Source organism: Drosophila rhopaloa, unplaced genomic scaffold (genome assembly GCF_018152115.1).
Source record: "Drosophila rhopaloa isolate 14029-0021.01 unplaced genomic scaffold, ASM1815211v1 contig_163, whole genome shotgun sequence".
NCBI classification, from domain to species: Eukaryota; Metazoa; Arthropoda; class Insecta; order Diptera; family Drosophilidae; genus Drosophila; species Drosophila rhopaloa.
The window spans coordinates 185506-202309 of NW_025335043.1; the positions used below are offsets into that span (position 1 = coordinate 185506).

The window sequence follows — 16804 nt, forward strand, 5'->3', positions numbered from 1 at the left end:
TAAGCGGAAATTCGGATGGGAAAACACCGCGCAAGGCAACCAAAATTTGTAAAAATAAGAGACAATTCTGTCAATTTGAGAGCGAGATTAAATAAATATTTAAGTAATTAATTAATAAACAAATGTGGATAAGATATTGTAATGCAAAGGACGCTAACTATTCCCAAAAATAGATTTAGCGTAACAAATCAGTCATAATCAAACATGGTACTTAAATGCAATATCTTTATTCTCCATATATTGACGTTAATAACATATCGGTTAATGAGATTTATATAGGCAGGTGCACTTTGGAAGTACTAAAGCGGTAGATACCGCTGGCTATATGTATATATGTTTCCAGTACATTGAACCCGACTTCTAATTCAATAGCTCGCTACACCTATATTTCGTCGTTGACCTCCTTTGACTTAGCCGCCTGTGCCTTTAAGACCTATTTTTAAAATAAATAGGATTGTATTAAAAATTGAAACATAAAAAAATGGTTACCCTTGCTTACCTTTCCATATCTCTTTGAGAACACGTGTTTCTTCTTTTTCATTGCTTTCTTAGTACTATAAATGGGATTCGGAGATGTCGCACTGTTTGGTTTGGTCCACCAGGTAATTCCAGATCTGGTCACCTTCATCTCCTCATCACTGCCATGGTCATCGGCCTCCGCCAAGGAGTTCTCGCCGTTGTGGTCATCTCCTCCATCTTGCTCCTCAATTTGCTGCTTGTTTTCGGAGAAAAAGCTATCTTTAAGAATTTTATTCATCACGGAATCATTTTAACTTACAGGTGGCTTTAGATAGGCGATTTCCTTGCACAAAGTCAGCAACTTCACGGCTTCAGAGCCCAAAATCTCCCCTGACCCCAACGAAAACTCGAAATGAATTTGGTCGGTTTCTAATAAAAGACTCATTTTCGTACTTTGGGTAACTTTTGATAGAAGAAATTATGACAGAAGAGATTATGACAGAAGAGCCTTCATTGGTGATGACAATAATTTATAATTATCGATGATACATTTATTAGTAGATTGTGACAGAAGAGCCTCCAATGGTGTTGACGATAATTTATAATTATCGATGATACATTATTAGTATCGATAAGGGAATCAATTTATTTTCGTTGAGATTTCTCAATTTCGGTTCAAGTAATAGCTTTAAAGCCTTATTTTACTTAAAATCAAGACAGCCAAAATTGATTTGCTACATCCATATAGTTAATACACATACTAATAAATAAGGGACTGAAATTACCCTGCAGTTCCGAAATTCATCACTAAAATTCATCACTGTTTATCAGCAGCGGACTGCGACGCCGGCGAGCCAAGGCAAGTCGGCAGAGCCGGGTGCGACGCGGCGGCCGAAACTCTCAGTCCCCGTGAGAAAATTTATCTCCCTCTCTTAATTGTCTCTCTCCCCATAAAATGAGCTGAGAGGTGGAGGACAATGTATTAAAATCAGATCGACCTTTATACACCCTTGAAAATCAATTAGCATAATTTTTGTATTGTAGTCGTTGATTCTTATTAATTATATTATTTTATGGAAACACTTTTTAAAATAAAATTATTATGATAGTTTTGAAGGTATTGATTCCTTTTTAAGTGAATTTAGTTTGTATTATTTTTATAGTCGGACTGCTTTTATATACCCTGCTTTGACGCGAAGCGAAACATGTAAGACATTAGGCAACGGAAGAACAACAACTGAGTTGTTTTCGCGGTTTTTACGTGCACTTGCTTTGAGAGAACGGGAAAACAGATCGAGCTGGATTTTTGTGAAATTTTATAACTAAATTTATCGAAATTTAGGTAAGTGTTATTTTATTAATTATTTTGAACTGTACCTACATATACTGTTATATATTTATTCATTATTTAGGCGAAGCTTATAATAAACTGTTGGGCCAGATAAACTAAGCTGGACTTGGCCGGCGGCAAAACAAACGGTAGTTTTTATTTTTTAGTAATTTTTCTTTTCAGTATACTTGGTCAGGAAGAGCCAGTACTAAGCACGAAGTCTAAAAAGGGCACGGAAACCGAAACATCCTCAACACCTCCGGGACAACTGAAACGTCATATGTAGATTGAATTAAGTTAAATTAATTAGTTATATGTAATGAAATAAATGAAATAATAATGAAATATTGTAATAAAATAAAAATGAAATTTATATGAAATTTACTGAATGATTTTACTGATGAAAAAGCGATGAAAAGCGATGAAATGCGATGAAAAGCGATGAAGAGCGATGAATGAGATGAAAGCGATGATTACTGATTAAAGAGTGATGAATTACTGTGAAATGTGATGAATTTCCTTTAATCAGTATTTTGTTATCTATTTTCGTTTTATCACTCGTTCATCGTGTTCTCAGTAAACGCTGTTCAAGAGTGATGAATTACTGATTAAAGAGTGATGAAAACTGAAAAGAGTGATGATTACTGATTAAGAGTGATGTTTTTTGATTAATTCCTAGGACATGCATGTTAATTCTCACTATTTGTTGGTTTTGCCGATTAATCGCGTGATGTTTTGGTGATGAAAATTAAAGGTTGCGGTGCGGGTAATATAGCCCCAATTTTTTTTGGCAGCCTATCGACTGTTTTCAGTATTTGCCAGACGCTTGAGAGAAAATAGAGATGGAAAAGAAAGGATGTTCGCGGTCATCGATGTTCCGACTAATAATATATATATATAAGGTACTGCAAAATAATATTATTTTATGTATTTTCTTTTTTCTTCTTTTTTGCGGAAATTCATTGACAGAAGCGCCAAGCAATCAATTTTTTGTATTTAAAAAAGAAACATTTTTCGATCAATTTTATTTGAAAAACGCTCAACATTTATCGAGTGTTCATACGAATGCCACGCTTTGCAACGGAAACCAACTTCATCCTGTTACATGCAAAATCCCATCCCAACACAGCAACAGTTTAACAATGCCGACATTGAATTTCCATGGCAACTGCGGAAATTCCGCCGTTGTTGTTTATTTTGGATACAAATTCTAGCCAATGTCAGTTAAACACAACCAAAACCGAAAATAATATTTAAGTGAATAAATTAAAAAACCAAAATTTATAACGTGCGGATAACAAAGAACACTGTGAAAATGTCACAGTTTATAGAATCACTTTTTTACACGTAAATTCGGCAATCGGTTGACTTTCACCCCATAAATAAAATAATTTTTTAAAACCCGAAAACGTATCAAAGGAAAAGTTAACAATGCCGACGATCCCCAAACGGGACTACAAGCCCAATGGCGGGCGGAAAAGCTCCGGCATGGATTTCCTCACTTCCGGAATCAAAGGCACCGAAGTCACCGAGATGCAGCTTAAGTGGCACGAGAATCCTTGCCCCGCGCCGCCCTGCAAACAGGCATTCTGGTGGGCCAGCCATCCCAAGCCAATCAAAATCAAAGGTTGCCCCAAGTGAGTAGCAAACAGTAAACACCCAAGGAATTTTCTTTAGGTACCCTGTCATTATGGTAGAACAAATTGGGGTATATTTTAGTCCTAATTCAATGGTTAAGTCAATAGTTTTAAGAACTAAAAGCAAAATTCTTTAAATGGCAAAACATTTTTTTGGAAGGTTCTTTTAAAAATTATATTTATATAGATTTGTATTATTCACATTATAAACTATATAAAAAAGAATAAGGTATTGATTTTAATATCTATTATCAAATAGATAATTGTGGAGTATTTTTCAAAATCTGAAATTGAAAAACTAACAAAAATAATAAACGTATGTGAATCTTAAAGATCACAGAAATGCTATTTCCACCGAATGTTCAGAAATATCAGAACTTTCTTAAACTAGCATTTGCCATCTTTATAAGCGATTAAATAATATGTAAAGTAAACACAATTTTGATGATGGGAATCTCAAAGTTGCAAAAGTAATGACTTTTTCAGCGCCTTGGGGAAGGGATTTCCTATATGTCTCCCCTTTGGGGTCAATGGAATCCGAGACCAAAAACGAAAGTCATAAATTGCGTAAATAAATTATTAAACGCTGGCCGTGTTCGGGTGATGGTCAATACAAAAGCCCAACTAAGGACACGCAAACCGGCTACCATTTTGAATGGAAACCTTCGTGTCCCGAAAGGAAACAAAGGATGAATAGGTGGCAAGGGTGATTGGCGGGGAAATTATGAGGAGTGTGCAAGTTGTTGAGTGCTTAAAACTAGAAACTGACGCACTATCATAAAAAATATACATATATATATCGGACTAAAGATAATGACGGGGGCTGGACTTGGGTCGGATTAAGGTCAAACAGGAATTAAGGATGATCCGAAAATGTGATAAGAACACAGTAAACTTTAATGTATCGATATCAAGTTATGGCCAAACTCTCATCCTCCTGAACTCGATACTTATAATTAGGGAAATACTTAAATAGAATTAATAGAGAATCCGTTCAATCAATAGTCTTAAGGTTGTATTTTAAGAAAGTATTGCTTTAAAGTGGTAGACCCTCAAAGGAAATAAATCTAAATTACCCATTTATTAAAACATTATTGCTAGGTCTTACTTCACCTAAGAAAGACATTTCACAACCATCTAATTTCGGGTAATTAGTGTTTTTTGGTTCCAATCATCTCAAAAAACATCGGAATAATAACCCCAAACCCTTGTTTCTCAATCATATAGTAGACCTTTTGAGCTTCTGATGTATTTCCTTATCAAACCTAGTAACAATAATCTCCGATCTGCGCTCTGACCTTTCCTTATTTTGACCTCTCCATGAGCACCTCCTTCGAGTGCCAAGAAATCCACTTAATTATGCTCACTTTGTCGCTGAATTCCGCTTATCAGGCAGGCCAAGCAATCGACCTTGGCCATTGACATTAGCCGGGAGGAGTTCCAAGTAACAGAACCACCCACCTCCGATTTCAATGTCACCAGCGAAATGCGTGAAGTCATCTCCAACATGTGACAGGAAATGTGGACACTATCGAACGAAATTCAAGGTCCTCCGCCGGGCAAGACCTTTAATTGGAGACCCAACGACCTGCGTGGAAAAAAAGCTCTTATGCAAAGTAGAATTCCTGGGAACTTGGATTTGGCCATGCCAACACCACCGACTGTTAACAGTTCGCATTATTATTGCAACACCTGCCCGTCAGGTGCCCCAAACTAGGACTCGAACCTCGAGGAACACTGAGAAATATTGGGGTAAATTCGCTCTGATATCGGAAAGCAATCTATGAATTTGATTTTCTATATACGACCAATATATTTCACTTCATTCAATTAATTCCTGATTTCTATTAAAAGCTAAGGTAGAATTATTTTCACATTATTTTAAATTTATTAATAAAAAAATAAAAAAATATATATCTATTAATATTATATAACCATTACATTAAAGTTTCTTGTATAGCCAAATAAAACTAAACATATTAAAAATATTATTCTTAAGCTGTTTTGAATAAAATCGTATATTTATTTTTATTTCTTTATTTATCTACAGCTAACAATTAGTATTAAACTAAGAGCCTTCAGCTCGGGGCTTAATAGGTTTACGGATCTAATATAAAATCGTATATAAATTATTATTTTCAAGAAAAATCCGACCATAAGAAGGGTGTGTTAAGGCATTGTTTCTTAAGCATTGTTATGAATAGCTTTCTTTAGAGAAATGCTAACCGAATAAAATCAAGGACAATGAGGAGGACAATTTCCTAGAACTAATTTCTAATATTTTTCCGACTGCACAACCGACTGCTGACCACGGGGCGAATAAAAGTCGAAGCGGGGTCCGAGCGCGAGTCCTGCGAGTCCTTTGGTCATTTGGCGTTTGCCATTCGAACCGTGCGGTAGTGTGTTCCGCGGAGAAAGCCAAAACCAAACGAAGCAACACCTCACCGGGCAGCGAACCACAAAAAATATAGGAAAATTATTGATTAACTTTTTCGGTGCGCTGGGCGAGAGAACCCCGTGTGGTGGCTATTTATAATGAACGAAGTGACCGGTGGCCGGGAGCAGGGATAACCGCGGAGGAATAACGAGGAAGACCATGCCAGAGACGGAGCAGCAGCAGCACCCAGCACTCTCACATCCAGAACCGCCACCAGATCCAGACTCAGAGCACATCCCCGCCTATCGACAGGATCGCGTGCAGAACTTCTCCTTCGCCAGCAGCTATCCCTACGCACCAGGCCGCAACTCCTCAACTTCTAACTCGAACTCGAACTCCAACTACAACTATAACTATAACTACAACTCATCCGGCTTCAACGTTCAGCGGTATCAGAGTCCCTACAATTTCCAGCACGTGGTGACCAACGCATTCTCGGTGCTGCGTCATCAGCCCTCGGAGGAGCAGGAGCTCGATTCTTATCCAACGCGACCTCAACAGGCCATCGTGCGTCCCATCAGACGTGAGGAAGCCAACCCGTCGGATCGCCAGGATCAGCATGTAGAGCCCGCCGGGCATCCGCCCCCGAGATCCTTCTTTTCGCGCAGCACTCAGGAGGTGCGCAGCTTCGCCGATGAGCTGAGCCAGAAGCTGCGGTTCCTGGCGCCGGAGGAGAACAACTACGGTGGTCGCCAGAGCGCCAGTTCCGGCGCCTGGATGGACCCGGCCATGGCCCAGAGACCCCGATTCGAGACCACAGTGCCGCAGGGCATATTCCTGCCACCGCCGCATGAGGTCCAGATGATACCGGCCACCATGCTGCGGCGGCATGTCTACGCCTACTCCTCGTATCCCATGATCCTGCAGGGCTACTACACCAAGGAGCCCGCGGGCGAGCCCAAGGAGCAGAAGGAGCAGAAGGTGACCGCCACCCGGCTGAATGGAGTGCGTGCCACGGCGGCGGTGGCCGCGGCCACAGCTGCGGCCTCCAAATCCTCCCACGATCCGCAATCCCTCGCCGGCGGTCTGCACATCACCAAGGCGCAGTTCCAACAGCAATTGCAGCAGCGACGCGGCAACAACAGCGACAAGAGGTAATAAAAAGGCCAACCCCTAAAATGGTTTGGGTTTGGGGCCAAGTAAAAGAGGTGGGAAGGTCCAACCAACTGACCAAGGCAAAGTGGGCCAAAATATATTACCATAAATTCAAATGAGGAATATACTGCCCGGCTGGAATGGAAATGGAACCAGAACTAAACTCCCCTTTTGGCCGCAACAATATGGCTTACTACCTTTATCGATTGACACCTGAACATTTCAATTATAAATATGTTTCGACTGCAAAGTGGTAATATTCAGTTGGATTTTTATACGACCATATGTACGCATACTATTTTGAAATCGACGTTGGTACAATCAAGTGTGCCACAATAATCTTTAAAGCTTATCGAAGCGAAGCCTTTAAAAAAGTGTACCCAGAAGTAAACTTTACCAGAAAACAAAACACTAATTCCAAATTTTCGGGGGGCATTATCATTTTTAGTGTTTTGAATGTACTACTCTTAAAGTTAGCTAAAAAATTCTCTACCTTGTTTCAAGCTCTACACTGCATTCCTAAATATCCTTTAGCATTTTTAAACAATCAAAAAAGAAGGACACAAAATGCAGGCAAATAGAATAGAAGGTTCTTCCCAAGCCAAGTTTTCCCATATTGTGTAAATATACCACCACTTCTAACTTAGTATTGACTGTTTACCAATTCAATTGGAAATGCTTTCCCAATAGAATTTGAACATTGTAAATTCCCTGAACGGTTTGATTAATTTATTTAGCGCATTTTCGAATGGGAAACTCGTTTGACTTGCATAAAAGAACATGCGAGCAAAAGGACAAATGACCCTCGAATGTGTCGTGCCAGCGGAGAATATCCTATATTCCCAACTCGGGGCTTTAATAATTTAAATCAAGATTTCGTAAACAACAACAATGGGGAAAACAGCGAAAAAACTGTGCCACAAATGGAGGGAAATTAAGTTCAATTACCACACCAAAGGAGCCAAAAGGACACCTATGGAATAACAAAAACCAAACGGGTCCTGGCGGGTGGCTCCCCTAAATGGATGTTATTCTGGTAAATGGCCTTTTTTTTTGGTCAGAGAATATTATGAGATATCTTTCATTGTTGAAATGAGAAGGGCTTAAAAGAGAAGACTGAATGCAAACCGTTTTCCCATCCTTTATTAAGGATAATACACACAGTTAAATACAAAAGGTTTAAATCAATTTGATAGTTTCAGGTCAAATATAATTTATCTACTATTGGCTCTATATTAGCTGGCTTGGGAAATATTACTTTGTTATATTGTGAGATAAATTATTTGAATTTTAATACTATTCATAATCTTGCAACTCTGCAAATCGATATTCTTAAAAATATGATTCTAACCTGTGCGATATAATACGCAGAAAATAATACCAAAGGTGGAAGTCCATAATTTGATCGAAAACATTTACACAACAACAACAGTTTTCAAAACATTTTTTTCTAATTATTGTAATTTTGTATATTCTGTCCGAAACTACGAATTTTATATGTATGTTTTTAAAATATCAAATCTATATTTTCAAAATGCAAGTTCAAAAATAGCGTCAAAACTTTTTAAAAACGATGTATCTATACACTTTTTAAAACATTTATGTTCTATATTACAGCCTAAAACGAAGCTTTTTAAAAATCGAGTTTTCTTTGTTTTCGAAAAATCAACAAACCCATTTCAAAATCACATACATTATCTCTTTTGTGCAGGGTATGTATATCCCAAGTAATAGGCATAAGGAAGCCGGACCTCGTTCCTCGTTCCATTAGCTGATTGCTTTGGTCTTCAGACCCAGACCCAGAGAAACGTTGTTAGACATTCGCCAGCAACTTCAATGTGACTTCCTGTTTGTGGGCCAAAAGTAGCTGAAAATTTGCATAGGTCACGAGTTCAGGTGCCAAGTTCTCGTAGTGCAATGTCTGACAATGTTATATACCTCGCGTATGTGCAAATGCGGTAAAAAATGTTTGTTTCCCCGATTTCTTGCCGCCGGGCCATACATATAAATTAGCAAGTCATAAATTACCAGCAACATCGGACTGGACTCGCGTAACCTTAAAGCTTTAAATCGGTGCCCCACCATCTGACCCAAAAGTGTACTGAACTTTGGGGAAATTGATTCGAATCGGAGATGACTTGACAAGCGGCCTGCGAGGGCGTTGAGAAATGCACAAATGTGATGTTTATCGCCTTGATAGTGCAACAGATTTGGGTCTGGGAAAAGCACAAAGGCGTACTGAACAGGAAGGGTGTAAATCAGAAACGAAACTGGAAAATATTACTTAACAATAACTTGATAAATCCATTTCCAAATCCAATCTTTATAAGTATTTGTTTGAATAATCTAAACTTAATGGCTAATTTCTCCTTATCACATTAGCGATATAACTCACTTAATATTAAATTTAGTATAGTTTTAAGGTGCCTTAAGATGTTAGGTTTATTTATCACAGATATTAAAAATTATAATAATATATTTGATATATAATTTGTTGATTTAAAGGCTACTACACATAATTATTGTATATTGTTATTTTTAAACACTTACATTTTATTATTAGTCTACATTTAAGAACCTTTTCAAAAGGATGCAGTTATTTTTCTGCATGTGGAGTTTGTTGAACTGGGTCGAGGTTTACTAATTGATGGCTCTCGCCTTCCATCGCCTCCTTGCTTTCCACTTGCTCCTTTTGCAGACCCATCGTCCCGCCGCCGGAGCCTTACAAGAACGTCATGTACGACCGTCGCGTCATAAAGGGCAGCAACTTCGGCAACTCCTCCATGGTGGTGAGTTTCTCTGGCTCAGTTCTCTGCCAGCCCTGACCCGCAACTAATCCACTTTGCTTTCCGCTCCAGACGGATGTGGATCCCTTCGACAAGGCCGCCGAATTGAGGCGCCGCAATATGTTGCGCAAACGGACGATCCAGTGCCGCAATCAACGTAACGTCCTGGGAACTCCGCCGCCAGTCAAGGGCCGGAAACACGAGACCATTCAGACGGAGAAGTACCTAGAGAAGCTGGTGCAGCGCCCGCCGGAGTTCTCCATCGACACACAGACAGACCTGTTCCTGGAGAAGCCGCCAACGCCTCCATTTGTCCCGGCCAAGGTGGGCGTGGACGTGGGCACCGAGATCGGCGACGGCGAACTCTTCCACTTCGATGCCGAGGCCCAGCCGATCATCGATGTCCTGGTGGACGCCTGCATCGAACAGAGCATGCTGGAGGTGGCCCACGAGATGGAACTGGCCAGTCTGCGCCGCAAGCAGGAAGAGTAAGTGGTCCAGAAATTGGGAAATGATATAGATTTCTCTTTTTTGGAATTATTGTGCTCTAAAATTTAAAACAATTAATTTCCCCCAATCATAAAGCTCCGAAATTTACCCTATCGTTAAAGGGCTTTAAAACCTTTTAAAATTTGTTCTTTTTAAGGGATCAGATATTTTTAAATTCGAGATTCAGCGCTTTAATTGTAACTAATTTTCTTTTATCCTATGTCTTAAAAAATTTTTAATTATTTATAAATTCTTATTGGGATTGATAATCAGATACTGAGAATCTTTATGATATTTATATTCGATATTTATATTCAAAATTTAACAAGTACCCTTATTCTCGTAATATTATAAAATTGCAACTGTAAAATGGAGCTTGATTTTAAATGTCCTAATATTTCTTTTCAAATGATATATCTTCTATCTTCATTTCATATTGAATTTTATTTGTCTCTTGTTAGAAATGGTATTATACAACAACTTCTAGATTTGATAAAATGTTACTTTCAAAAGCAAATATATAGTCAATGATATGTTATTATTAAGATAATCATCCATAAACTCACAATAAATGCTTTTAAATGATTACCAACAGATTCCTGGCCCAACGGGAGGCTGAGCTGGCGGAGCTGCGTCGCCTGGAAGCGGAGGAGATGCGCCTGCAAGCCGAGAAGCAGCGCAGGCTGCGCCAGGACGAGATTGCCAAGGAGCTGGATGCTGAGATGCAGAAGAGCGTGACGGCGGCCAAGTTGCTCCAGGGACACATCGCCAGCTTGGTGCCGGAGGTCCTCGAGAACATTGAGCCGGCCAGTGATGCCGTGAAGAAGGAGCAGCTGATGAAGAGCATCTGCCCGTGGCTGTCCGCCGAGGTGGCCGAGGAGGTCGGCCACATTGTGGACTCGCGCGAAATCCTGACGGCCATCATCCAGGAGATCATCAAGCAGCGGGCGGAGGTGTATGCCGGCTACAGGGAGCCTGAGTCGGAACCATCCGCCCCGGATGCGGGTGTCTGCGAGGAGGAGGGCTGCGCCATCGATGAGATGGAGGCGTGTCCCTGCGAAACCGAGGAGGAGGAGTGCCCCACTCCGCCGCCACCGCCCCCTCATCTCTAAATGATTTCGTTTGAGTTTAGTTAATATTTCGAGTCCTTCAAAATGGCGATTCCTTATCCCGCACACAAATACCCCACACACACACATACACCTGCGAATGTACCGCTATGAACTCGAGGATGGCTGCAACTTTGTAATTGTGTCTGGCGAAGGACTCGACTTATCGCAGGATCCGCGATCGAGCGCCAAACACAATTGCACAGCGGCGGTGGCGAAATGGCATCGAATGGCAAATTGTAAACTGAATAATTGTTAAAGGTTTTTGTGTTACCGAAAATTCAACGAATAAAGCTCAACAAAACCAACCGAATTTAAAGCCAGCCTTTTTACTCTTTTGGCTTTAATCATACACTCTTAAATGGCATTAGCCCTATTAAAAAAAGAAGAAGGAAGCAAAGAAATATATATTTTAGGGTCGGAAATGTGCCCTTCACTGCGTTGCAAACTTTTGATCCTCTTCAAATGTATAATAACTTACATGAAAATGGATCAAAAAAATTAATAAACGTTTAAATGACAAATTTGAATGCATATTATTGGAAAACCAAAATTCTAGTCTTAAGGGTAATGTCACGAAATCAGAAACTTCGAAATAACTATAAAGGAAATGGGTCAAAAATTTATTACGTTAAAATGACAAATTTGAAATTGAAAATTTAATATTCTATAGTTGTCCGATTCTTATAAAAGGAAAACCGAAATTTTAAAAATTACCATATCTCGAAGTATATTTTATCTTACTTTCTTTTTTTTTGATATAGTGGATAAAAAAGGGGATGATATATAAAGTACATTGTACCATATATCATCGGTCAAAACCCCTGACTGGGAGCCAATCAGCAGCCGGCTATCCATCAAAAATAATTGCAGAGGAAAAAAAAAATATATAAAAAAATTTTAAAAATGAAATGATTTAAATTTATTTCAGTTTGCCTATTTCGTGTGGCCGTTCTGCGGAAAGTTTGTGTTTTCACGCAATCGCCGTACGGTCACATAGCTTGTGACGTCACATTAATTTGTTTTTCTATAGTTAATGAATCACCGTCGCAAAATTTCTTGTTTTCATTAGTAAATCTGCTGCCTAGGGCGAAGTTGAGAGATGTTTTCCAGCGGCCCCAACTACAACAAACTGAAAACCAATCTTCGATTGGCTCTGAATCGCCTGAAATTGCTGGAGAAAAAGAAGGCGGAGCTGACTCAAAAGTCAAGGAAGGAGATAGCCGACTACTTGGCCACGGGAAAAACGGAGAGGGCTCGGATTCGTGTGGAGCATATTATAAGGTGGGTGCTCGAATATAACATGTATGCGAACCGCTTAATATATCAGCTATGCTTAAAGGGAGGACTACCTGGTGGAGGCCATGGAAATGGTGGAGATGTACTGTGACCTGTTGCTCGCAAGATTTGGCCTTATCACCCAGATGAAGGAACTGGACACCGGGATCGCCGAGCCTGTAGCCAGTTTAGTGTGGGTGTGTCCACGTCTGCAGAGCGATATAGCGGAGCTAAAGATCATATCGGATATTTTTGTGACCAAATACGGTCCGCAATTCGCCGAGCAATCGAGAACGGCCACAGGGGAGCATTATGTATCGGAGAAATTGATGCACAAGCTCACATTGCAGGCGCCGCCCAAGCTTCTGGTGGAAAAGTACCTCATTGCCATAGCTAAGAACTACAACATCGAGTACGAACCGGATCCACAAGTCATGCAGGAGGAGCAGCCACAGCAGCCGCATCTTATTGACCTATCCGATCGGAACAACTTGAGTGGAGGCGGTGGTGGTGCTCCTCCTCCGCAAATGGGCTTCATTGGTTATCCGGCTATGCCACAACTGCCCGATATGCCGGTACCGCCAAGCACCAAGCCTTTCAACTACCCACCCTTTGGTGGCGGAGGAGGAGGCGGTGGAGCCGGAGCATGTGCTGCACCACAGCCGTTTCAGCCACCTCCTCCATTTGCTTACAACATACCGCCCAATCAGCCGGCACCACCTGCGGTCTTACCTGCTAAATGCGCTGAGGAGAAAGATCTGAACACCAACTTCATCAATGTAAATATATTTATATGATTTTTTATATTATGCCAGAGGCAAAAATCATGTTTTAGCAAATGCAGTTGCAATTAGACTAGTTTTTAAGTAGTTTTTCTCGATCCGAATTTTTTATGAAACGATTTTGTTTTTAATTTACATATATTCAAGATGAAAATATCTTTTATTGGAACGAAGAATTTAAAATTTTTTTATATTTAGCTAAATAAAAAAAAAAAAATTTGGGATATAAGTTAGAAAAATTTATTTTGTTCTTAATTTATTTGTCAAAATTTCCAATTTTAATTTTTATTGTTTCTTTGTTTCATCAATTAATTTTGAGATATTTTATTATTTTAAATTAAAGAACTAACAAATTGGCTTGCTTTTGGGTTTTTTCGTTGTTGATATTCTAATCGCAACTGCAGCTACAGTAAAGACCCCCTTTGGAAAATAGTTTATTGTTAAGCTTTCGCATGTTTTGCATGATTTTTGGGCTGTTGCAGAGTGAATCGAACAATACGGATGGCTCGGGCAGCCCGGATGAGAATATTTTGGTAGGTTTACTTTGTGTAAAATGCTGTTAATCAAACAACTAACTCGCTTATCGTTCTGAAACATCACTAAACAAATGAAAAACGCTTCCATGGGTTCTTCCCCCAACGCTATATCTGTGTGACGTATTTTTCCCGTCTGTGCCTACTGTGCGTGTAAGTCCAGTCATCCAAATGATTCATAGTTTGCTGCCCACTGTCTGCCCACCTGTTATCATTTGATTGTTATGCCTTTTGATTTGTTATTCCAGTGTTTTTTTTATTATTATTTGCCTTATTTTCTTTAATTTTGCTTGACAGCGCCCCAAACCTGAAAATGATCCGCCTCCGCGTTACACCTCTATTAATCCTGTAAATCTCCAGGTTATTATTTTCTTATTTCTTATAAAACCTGTAATCAAACCTTTCTTTTCTGATAAGTTCTAATATAAGAAATGACTCATTATATTATGAAAAATTATGTTAGGCAAATCAGAAAAACACTTTATTGGAATCATACTTTTTGAGCGGTATCAGATAAAGAAGGTTTATTCAATTGTGTGGCATAGGACTTTTAAAAACTCCGATATTAATTGTTTTCACTCTTTTCTTTTCACAGAATGCCAACAAACCCAAACCTCAACCCCGATCTAAGCTGCCGCCGGGTAATCCCACTCTGCCAAGTGCTCCTCCGCCGTTGGATTTCCCCTCGCTGCCCAACGTGCCCAACGATCTACCGGATATCCCGGGTGCTGAAAAGAAAAACGACGAGGAAGAGATTGATTTCGACGATCTCTCACGCCGCTTTGAAAACCTCAAGAAACGAAAGTAGAGCTGGCCTGCAGACCCATTCTTAATTTTACAGTATATTTGTTATAATCTCTGTCCTTCTTTATATACATAATCACAAAAAGAACTTCAGATCCTTTTTAATTATTAATCCTATTAAAAAGCTTGACAGTTAAACTTGTTGTCCTATCCTTCAAACGTATTTTTCCCACAACTTTTCATTACTAACAATCACTTGGACCCGTATATGTAAAATAAATAGCTAGTATCTGATTCAAATTAAAGCCCATGAAGATATTTGTGAGCTTAATCTGAAATCCCAATTCATCACATTTTATGTTAAAAATTTATAAAAGCTATCTATTGCTTCTTCTGTAATCTCGATGATTCATTTATAAACTCGCAAAAAGAAATACGATCAACTTAAAGCGGCAATGACATCCTACTCCATTCTCGTATTATGCCAGCATATAATTAAATAAATGTAAGATTGTCCCAGATATGATTTTTGTATACAAATGTTTATCTTAAATGCAGAATACATGGTCATAGAGAATTGGATAGAGATTTGGATCAAAGATCCTCAACATTTTCTGTTTTACATACAAAAACAGTTCATACCACAATTCACGAAGCAATAAAAAAAACCTCTTTTTCAGAAATAATAGTCCTTATAATTTTCACATATTCTCATTTAAGTTTTACATAAATATTAACAAATGTACAATGAAAACGATGATGTTTAAGGAGAGCCTTTTTATAGAAGAGTTCCTCGCTCTTGACGACTTCCTTGAGCTCGAGAAGCTCCAATAGTCCTTTGCCATTTGTTTCCTTCCTGACCAGTTCATCTATGACGCGGTACTAGCCAAGGAGAACCTTTTTCTAGAAGAGTTCCTCGCTCTCGACGACTTCCTTGAGCTCGAGAAGCTCCAACAGTCCTTTGCCCTTTGTTTCGTTCCTGACCAGTTCATCTATGACGCGGTACTGGCCAGGATCTATGAGCAAAGTGAGGTGCAAAGTGGCCTCGTCCCATTCCTCGTGCTCCACGGTGTTGGCCAACTTGACCACCGATTCCTTGAGCTTGCCACCTCCCTCTTTTCCTGCAAAGCTAACCCGCAACTTCATACGGGATCTTTCGATGGGCAGGTGCTCTCTGAGCATCTTGATGGCCTCCAGTGTGTTCTGCTTGGTATTCCTGTTCATCTTTACCGAGAAGTGGGCATCCTTCAGGGATTTCTCGATAATTGAAGCGGAGTATGGACGACGGGTCTCCGGATTTACACATAGAGCAGCCACCGAGTTAACTATACTGTTTAGCTGGGTGTCCAGGCAACTTTGGCGCTCCTTTTCCGACACTTGGAGTTCTCCCTTGCTCAGAATCTCCTTGCAAATCTCTGTTTCATCTGTTTTATTAAAGGCCTTCTGCAGCTCGTCCTTTTTTGCCGCCTGTCCTTTGGAGACATTGGTGAACACTGTGTGGGTCTGCAGCACTTCATCGATATCCTTTTCGCTTTGTAAAAATGAGGTTGAATTATAATAGATCAAAATAGAGCACGTGCCGGAAATCGTGGATTTTACCTGTTGCTCCTCCAAGAAAGGACCTTATTTTTATAACAGGCTATTTCGAAACGCTTGCCTCCCTTTTTTAGCCTCACAATTGCGACATTTGTAAGGCGAATTTGATTTGTAGGCGTGAATATTTTGGACATTGTTGTGAAAATAAAATCTGCGTAATTAGTGATGAGCTACTCAGCAAAAAAAACTTTCGTAGGAACTAAACGATAGGTGGCTTGAAAATTTGTTTGTCTTATTGTATTTTACAGTCGATAAGAATTAATAAAATTATGAAATATAGTTTATGTTTACATTTTTAACTGGCGTAAACAGAAACTGTAATAATTAAGATATTAAATTAAAGTTTTCTTCTTCGATTTCTATTTTTTTTGCTTTTATTCTTTAATAAACAATAAAAAACATATAATTTTGTTTTACATTTTTTTAAACAAGCAGTTTAAGCAACTATTTTGCAATCTGCATCTTTAAGTACGTAGATTCCGATGTTACATTTTTTAAGATATATCAATTTATTGAATGAATCCATAAT

The 16804-nt window shown here is 39.3% G+C and overlaps 4 protein-coding genes across 11 annotated transcripts; 2 read left to right on the forward strand and 2 right to left on the reverse strand.

Moving 5' to 3' along the window:
* Positions 1 to 211: 211 nt before the first annotated feature.
* LOC108044406 lies at positions 212 to 972 on the reverse strand. Of its 2 annotated transcripts, none has more exons than XM_017123408.2 (3): positions 779 to 972; positions 500 to 712; positions 212 to 433 (listed from the first exon to the last, which is right to left on the reverse strand). In XM_017123408.2, exons 1-3 carry the CDS (start codon positions 902 to 904, stop codon positions 383 to 385), a joined length of 390 nt encoding a protein of 129 aa, XP_016978897.1. In that variant the 5' UTR covers positions 905 to 972; the 3' UTR covers positions 212 to 382. The 2 variants fall into 2 exon arrangements, with proteins under 2 accessions (XP_016978897.1, XP_016978895.1); XM_017123406.2 differs by having other exon boundaries at positions 500 to 715.
* Positions 973 to 3011: 2039 nt separating this feature from the next.
* On the forward strand, positions 3012 to 11655 carry LOC108044419 (radial spoke head protein 3 homolog B). Of its 2 annotated transcripts, none has more exons than XM_017123428.2 (4): positions 3012 to 3426; positions 9657 to 9747; positions 9817 to 10232; positions 10829 to 11655. In XM_017123428.2, the coding sequence occupies exons 1-4, from the start codon at positions 3221 to 3223 to the stop codon at positions 11343 to 11345; spliced, it is 1230 nt and encodes a 409-aa protein (XP_016978917.1). In that variant the 5' UTR covers positions 3012 to 3220; the 3' UTR covers positions 11346 to 11655. The 2 variants fall into 2 exon arrangements, with proteins under 2 accessions (XP_016978917.1, XP_016978916.2); XM_017123427.2 differs by lacking the exon at positions 3012 to 3426 and adding an exon at positions 5818 to 6957.
* Positions 11656 to 12343: 688 nt separating this feature from the next.
* LOC108044409 (IST1 homolog) lies at positions 12344 to 15200 on the forward strand. 6 transcript variants are annotated; one of them, XR_001769299.2, is made up of 5 exons: positions 12344 to 12626; positions 12685 to 13399; positions 13885 to 13935; positions 14099 to 14295; positions 14531 to 14590. XR_001769299.2 is itself a non-coding variant. In XM_017123414.2 (5 exons), the coding sequence occupies exons 1-5, from the start codon at positions 12445 to 12447 to the stop codon at positions 14741 to 14743; spliced, it is 1224 nt and encodes a 407-aa protein (XP_016978903.1). In that variant the 5' UTR covers positions 12344 to 12444; the 3' UTR covers positions 14744 to 15200. The 6 variants fall into 6 exon arrangements, 5 of the variants coding, with proteins under 5 accessions (XP_016978903.1, XP_016978905.1, XP_016978906.1 ...); XM_017123414.2 differs by having other exon boundaries at positions 14233 to 14295; positions 14531 to 15200; XM_017123416.2 differs by lacking the exon at positions 14099 to 14295 and having other exon boundaries at positions 14531 to 15200.
* A 151-nt stretch (positions 15201 to 15351) lies between these two features.
* On the reverse strand, positions 15352 to 16634 carry LOC108044411 (ribosome maturation protein SBDS). The gene is made up of 2 exons (XM_017123420.1): positions 16279 to 16634; positions 15352 to 16210 (listed from the first exon to the last, which is right to left on the reverse strand). Exons 1-2 carry the CDS (start codon positions 16407 to 16409, stop codon positions 15583 to 15585), a joined length of 759 nt encoding a protein of 252 aa, XP_016978909.1. The 5' UTR covers positions 16410 to 16634; the 3' UTR covers positions 15352 to 15582.
* Between the last annotated feature and the right edge of the window lie 170 nt (positions 16635 to 16804).